At 34.8% G+C, this 7,198-nt stretch overlaps 1 protein-coding gene across 1 annotated transcript; it reads left to right on the top strand.

Moving 5' to 3' along the window:
• Positions 1-1,662: 1,662 nt before the first annotated feature.
• LOC142628826 (uncharacterized) lies at positions 1,663-3,516 on the top strand. The gene is made up of 3 exons (XM_075802864.1): positions 1,663-2,611; positions 2,840-3,269; positions 3,360-3,516. Exons 1-3 carry the CDS (start codon positions 1,663-1,665, stop codon positions 3,514-3,516), a joined length of 1,536 nt encoding a protein of 511 aa, XP_075658979.1.
• The last annotated feature ends 3,682 nt before the right edge of the window (positions 3,517-7,198 follow it).

The raw sequence follows: 7,198 nt of genomic DNA, 5'->3' as shown, positions 1-7,198 counted from the left end.
TCCATAACCAGTAAAGTTATTGTTTTTATTTTTGTTTTTTTTCCTTTTCGTTTTCAAATCTGGGAATTAAATATAATTTAGGTTTGAATTTCTTGGTTGGATTGGTTTAGATTTAGATTTTTTAATAATTTACTCATACGCTGCATAGAACCTATCCCCTCTCTCATCCGTTCGTCTTTCTTCTCGCTGCCACTCTCTAATATGCAAACCCAAATCGTGAGATAGAGTTTGTAAGAGGGATAATCGTTTTGGTACAAATCAAAAGAAAAAAGACTAGGATAGAGAGAAGGAGTTCACTAGGCCGTATGCCCGCCAAATAATTGTACCTTCTCGTTTGGTTCTTTGGTTTTGTGGTATTTTGATTATATTGGATTTTGACTAGGGAATTTGGATTAGAATAGGTTTTGTTTTGCCTATTTGGGTTGCATTCATTTTGGGTATCTGCCTACATGCATGGCATTTCGTTTATGTTTTTTTTTATTTAATTTTTTTTATAATTGATATATTTCATTACCTCTTCGATATATTTTGGTTTCCTATGTTCTATTTGTTCATTTTTGTAAAGTTATTTTAGTGATGTTTAGTTGCTCCGATAGGTACCTCTTCTTTCTCCCACCATTTTTCCCAAATTTAAATGGTTAATTCTTTTTTTTAATCTCTGTTTTTTGTTATTAATTGTTGTGTTTGGTTTTGGGGACAAAATTTCAAAGCATAAAAACCTATAACCATCTAAAAACCAAAACTACAATTTTTTTTTTTCATTTTACTTTATGCTTCCAATTTGTGTTCTGTGTTTTCCTGGGATGCACGGACGCGGCACCAGAGGTGCTGCACCCGTGTCCGACACGGCGGGACGCGGCGACGAGCAAGGGACGCTGACGCTCGCGCGTCGGTGTGGCGTCTGGCCGCGTCGGCCACGTGTACCCAGCCGACTCGCGCGCGACGCGACGTAGACTCGGCGCGATTCATGCTGACTCGGGCGGAATCGCGTTGAATCGGGCTGTATAAGCCGTATCGGGCGAAACCGCCGAAATTTTCGGTTCAGCTCGAAACGGCCGATTCAGGCCGTAATTCAAAAAAAAAAAAAAAGGTGCGAAACGCACCGTATGAACTTAAATCTAACCCTACTTTAGCCAAATCAGCTCACTTCATTCTCACTTCACTAAAGCAAAAAAACTTCAGCCGTGCTCTCTCCTCTCTGCCTCTCTTCCTCTCTGCCTCTCTGCCTCTCTGCTGTCTCCGTCTCCCCTGTTACAGTGCCGAAAATCCAAGTCTTCATTCTTTCAATCTCTCTCACTTAGTCTCAACTCTCTCTCACGCATTCTCAACTCAGGTATTGATATTAATAAAGCTTTCACTTTCAATCTTAGTTTGATTTGTGATTTGTGAATTTGTGGATGTGATTTGTGAATCTTAGTTTGTGAATCTGTGAACTTGTGAATTTCTCAAAGCATTCTCAACTCAGATTCTTAGTTTTATTTAGTTAATAGTTATTATTTGTGAATTTGTGAACTTGGTTTGATTTATTATTAATTTATTTAGTTAATAGTTATTAACTTATTATTTGTGATTCTGTGATTTTTGAACTTGGTTTGATTTATTCTAAATTTATTTAGTTAATAGTTATTATTTGTAGGTTAAATTGAATCTATTGAATTTGTAATGGACGAAGTTATTAGCACAGAAACTTCACCTTCGTCTAATCAAGAAGTGCCAAATGATGAATCTTCTCTTTGGCAGTATGTGACTAAAGTAGAAAAACCAGCTGGTGCATCTGTTAAATCAGGGGGAAACACATACTTTAAGTGCAATTATTGTGGTGTAGTTTATATGGGATCTTATTCTAGGGTTAAGGCTCATTTATTAAAAATTCCTAATAAAGGAATTAAACCGTGCCCTAAGGTGACACCGAGTCATAGGCTGGAAATGCAGCAAATGCATGATCAAGTTGAGAATGATAAGTTAGAGAGAGAACAGAGAAGTCAAATTCCCTTACCCTCACCTCCCCCAGGCCGTGGGCCTATACCTATTTCCCAATTTCGGAGACATGAAAGGAGTGATAGTACAAATCCGATTGATGGTAAGAGGAGGAAGGTGGCTGTGAATAATACTTTGGAGAAAGCATACCAGAATAATGCTAGACATGAGTTGGATAGTACAATTGCTAGGATGTTTTACACCGCTGGGCTTCCGTTTAATTTTGCAAGGAACTCATATTATCGTAATTCCTATGCATATGCTGCTACTCATAGCATTCCGGGTTATGTTCCTTCTGGATACAATGCTTTGAGAACAACACTTTTGCAAAAAGAAAGAGCTCATGTTGAAGGACTTTTGAAACCAATTAAGGACTTTTGGCTTGAAAATGGTGTAAGTATAGTTTCTGATGGATGGTCTAATCCACAAAGGAGGCCTCTTATTAATATTATGGCTGTATCAGATGGGGGTCCAGTGTTTATAAAGGCAATTGATGGGTCAGGTAAGTTCAAAGACAAACATTATATTGCTAGGGTGTTGAAGGATGCTATAAAAGATATTGGACATGAAAAAGTTGTCCAAGTCATCACTAATAATGCTAGTGTGATGAAGGCTGCTGGATCTGTTATTGAAAGTGAGTATCCTAAAATATTTTGGACACCCTGCGTTGTCCACACTCTCAATTTAGCTTTGAAGAATATTTGTGCAACAAAACACACTGAAAAGAATGAAGTTACATATGAGGAATGTAGTTAGATTACACGTATTGGTGATGATGCATCCTTCATACGTGTTTTTATCATGAACCATTCAATGAGGTTGGCAATGTTTAATGAATTTTGTCCATTAAAACTACTCCAAGTTGCTGATACTAGATTTGCTTCGGTTGTTGTAATGCTAAAAAGGTTGAAGTTGATAAAAATATGCCTTCAAGCCATGGCTATTAGTGACCAATGGGCTTCTTATAGGGAGGATGATGTTGGAAAAGCTCAAAAAGTGAAAGATCTGATTCTAAGTGATCTTTGGTGGGATAATGTTGATTATATCCTTGAATTCACAGCACCTATTTATGATATGCTACGAATAGCCGACACAGATAGGCCTTGTCTTCATCTTATGTATGTGATGTGGGATTCAATGATAGAGAAGGTGAAAGGAGTAATATATCAGCACGAAGGCTTGGAAGATTATCAGCATTGCTCATTTTGGAGTGTGGTGTATGATATACTCATTGATCGATGGACTAAAAACTGTACACCACTACATTGCTTGGCTCATTCCTTAAATCCTAAGTAAGTACATTTATTTTCTATTTTCTTTAGTTCCCCCTTCTAGTAAAACACACCTTTCATTTATATTTGTTTTTTAATCTTTAACTCTAGGTATTACTCCATGGAATGGCTTTCGGAGAATCCAAAATGCATTGCTCCACATCGAGATTATGAAATTTCTATGGAAAGGAGCAAGTGTTTAGATCGATACTTTGAAGATGAGAATGAATTAAGTGTGGTGAAGTTTGAGTTTGCAGCATTTTCATGAGGGAGGTTTCCTTCACCAACTACCTTGACAGATAGGTGGGTCTTACAACCTTTGGTTTGGTGGCAATACCATGGCATCGCATTTCCAACTCTTCAAACCCTTGCCCTTAAATTTCTTGGACAACCTTGTTCATCCTCGTGTGCTGAGAGGAATTGGAGCACATACAAATTCATTCATTCCTTAAAAAGAAACAAAATGGCTCCTGCACGTGCTGATGATTTGGTATATGTGCATTCTAATCTTCGACTCTTGTCAAGGCGCAATGAGGAGTACATACATACAACAACAAAGATGTGGGATATTGGAGGAGACTCTTGGAATGAGAGCGACATACATGGAGAAGCTGGAATTCTTGAGAGTGCAACCCTTACTCTTGATGAGCCAGAGTTGGAGGCCATAGTTATTGTGAATGTTAGCACTAGTGCTACTACTAGTGAAAGTGAAGTTCGAAGTGAATCTATTGATCTTGATGATGAAGATGTTGGTGTTTGATTGTCTTGTTGATTGTCTTTTATTTAGTTTTAGTTTCAAACTTATGAGTTGTATTCTAATTTCTGAACATCATGGAATGTTTTAGTTTCAATCTTGTGGGTTGTATTTAATTTATGAACATCATGTTTTAGTTATTATCTACTATTGCTCTTAAATTTGGTATATGTTTATATAATGTGAAAAAGTATGCTTAGTAATATATTAAAAATATAAGTAAAAATATTTTTAATAATTTTTTAATCGCCGAGTCCCGCCGTACCCGCACCCACCTTTTTCAAAAATTGCCGAGTCCCGCACCCGCACCCGCACCCATGCTTCATAGGTGTTTTCTTTATTTCATATATTTCTTTCCATTTTGGCTTTCACTTTTTAGGGAACAGAGGTCTCTTTTCTCGAAACCTTGCTGCAAGTTGTTCTCCTAGGTTTAGCACAGATCTGATGTGTACCTCTCATTTCTTTCAAGACTTTGTTTGCTCAAGTAATCCAATTTATTGCTCTTCTAACTCATTATTATTCTCAACTTTATTCCCATCATCTATTAGAGTTTCAATTTCACTTGGTTTGGAAATTGTTCTTCTCAGATTGAAGTTGTTGATTTATGCCCAATATGTTTAGAATGAGAATTTAATCTAAAGTTAATTCATATGCACTTGAATATTGTCTAGGCAAATTTGGAAGTACTAATACATGTGTTTAGGAAGTTTTTTTTGTTACATTTGAATTTTACAATGATTCATTAAGTGTTGTTTCTTTTACATGTACACAAGTTGTTTGATAAAATTCTTAAGTGATGTTTTGTTGGCCTTTTTTATTCTCTTCCCCAATGATGCTATTAGCCCAAAGCACCAACTCCTTCAAGGTCACTCTTTTCCTCCCTTTCCAACGAAATTACATCATATAATTGTGAATCGTTTTAACTTTTATTTAGTTTTACTAATTTTTTTATTTTCAAATTGCTTTTAGTTCAAGCATTTGTTGATTTTAAAAGTCAATTTGGATAATAAGACTGAAATATACACCTAAGAATCAGTTAAATTGTTTTTTCGGTTTTTCAGATTTCAATTTGCTTCCAATAAGGTTCCATCTCTTTATTTCAGCGTGTTTTCTTTCCTTTTTTTCCCCCTTTTTTTTGTTCTGTTTGGCTACAGAGAAAGTCTCAGATATTTTCATTGTGATTTGATGGTTGGGTTGTGTACATGAAAGCGTCATACAGAGCAACTTGGCTATTGTTGGTGGCAGTGTGCAGTTAATGAGGAAGGTTGTGACTTGTGAGGCGATTGGAGGAGCGGTATTCCATATTACCCTTCTGTCACTCTCAACTTCTCGCTCAAGGTAATAAAAAGTTTCCACCTTTTCTTGAGTGTGAAAGGATTGTGGGCTGTTTTTTATTTTTTGGTTTTTATGGGTTTTTTTTAATTCTTTCATATTAAAGTTTATTGCATTGATTTTAACAATGCTAATGAATTTTGGGGGGGGGGGGGGAGGAGGGTTTGTGTATAATATGATTGATAAAATTCCTCAATGGAGGAGTGGTATTGGCATACTATATAGATTAAAAAAGAGTAGTAGATGAAGTTTCCTTTATTTTAATTTTTGTTTGTTAGCCCACCAAGGAGTTTAAATTTAATCTCAAACTATTGATATTGAACCATACTTTTATATTGTTATTTTGTTGTGAAAGTTTAATACGTAGACCAAGCTTCTTCTTCTTCTTCTTTTTTGTGTGTGCATGTTATCCCATTTATAAAATCTACTAAAATTGAAACTATCTATTTTTGGTATGGTTTTTGGAGCCTAGATAAGCCTGCTGTGAGGTAATAACTTTTAAAAGAAAAAAACATAAAACAGTGAGAAATGCTTCTATTATTGATGATGGAATTTATATAGCAACTGATATCTATTGGTAAGCTATCTCAATAAGTGAAAAAGATATTACAATACATAGTCTTCTGTCATATAATTTACAGAAACTACGATTGCAGACTACAGGATGAGAAAGCATGGTTTTTTTTTTTTTTTATATTGTAAGAGCCTATTGCATTATCAATAGAGAATTTGTTGTGCCAAGGATATTTAAAAAAGAATTTTGGACCCATTAGATTGAGAAGTCTTTTTTACTCATAATCCTAACTTTTAGTTACTTCTTGAAGTATTTTTCTATAATGCCTGGTTTTTATTTAAGTAATAAGTTTTGGATGTTCTAAAAGATGTTTTTCAAAATAAAATAGTCTTGAAGATGTTAGCACTATTTGAAGAGCGAATTGCACTAGAAATAGGATCAACAGAGGTGTCCTGTTTGTGCTGAAAATTTAGAATTGGGTATTGCTTAGAGTAGTTCATCTAATGAGGAGAAAGAATAATTTATTTAGGTAGTATTTCTGCACTAAAAAATGCACTTAAGAAATGAGAACCATGAGAATGAAAAAGAAAACTTGATACTTCACAACTACTAAGTTTGGTTTAGGATATCAAATTTTAAGGCCTACTGTTATTGGCATCATAAAGCACAAAACAACTTACTATGTTCTATTTTCCTTGAATACTTGGTACTATTTAGTTAGGAAAGATGATTGTTATATCGTATTAATGTTATAGGTTATAGCATATTATAACACTGATCTTGAATGGCATTTGATATTCTATAATAAATTAAACTATCAAAAAGGGTTAGGATAAGTGTATTAGTCAATTTTGAAAAAAAAAAAAAAAAAAAAAAAACAAAGATATATCATCTATCTTAACATTTATTTAGAGACTGTTTTTGTTAATGTGTAATGAGCATTGACTATATAGTGCGTTTGTTGAGTTTGCAATTTACTATTGTCATTTTTTTATCCTCCCAAATGTAAGACTAATTGAAGTGTAATTTGTTGGGTCTAAATTGAAGGAAAAATTCTGGTTTTGCATCTCATGCAAAACCCACAGCGGAAGCGACAAACAAGGATCTATTTCATTCATGATTGATAACGTGCACTATGTAAATTTCAGAATTTAAGAACAAGATAGCGTACCTTGGTGTGGAGAAATTCAAAACAAAGATTAGAAGCACTTGGGAACACTTTTAATCTTCATTCCAATTCCACTTTACGCCCAAGATGTGTGGTCTCTCAATCAATTTTCCAAAGGGAGAATGAAAGTGTGTCTCACACTCTCTCACACACCGTGTCTTTTTCTTTTTTAATCTCATCTA

This window comes from Castanea sativa, chromosome 3 (assembly GCF_040712315.1).
Source record: "Castanea sativa cultivar Marrone di Chiusa Pesio chromosome 3, ASM4071231v1".
Lineage (NCBI taxonomy): Eukaryota > Viridiplantae > Streptophyta > Magnoliopsida > Fagales > Fagaceae > Castanea > Castanea sativa.
Note: the sequence above shows the minus strand (reverse complement) of the source record. Positions and strands in the feature narration are given on the sequence as shown.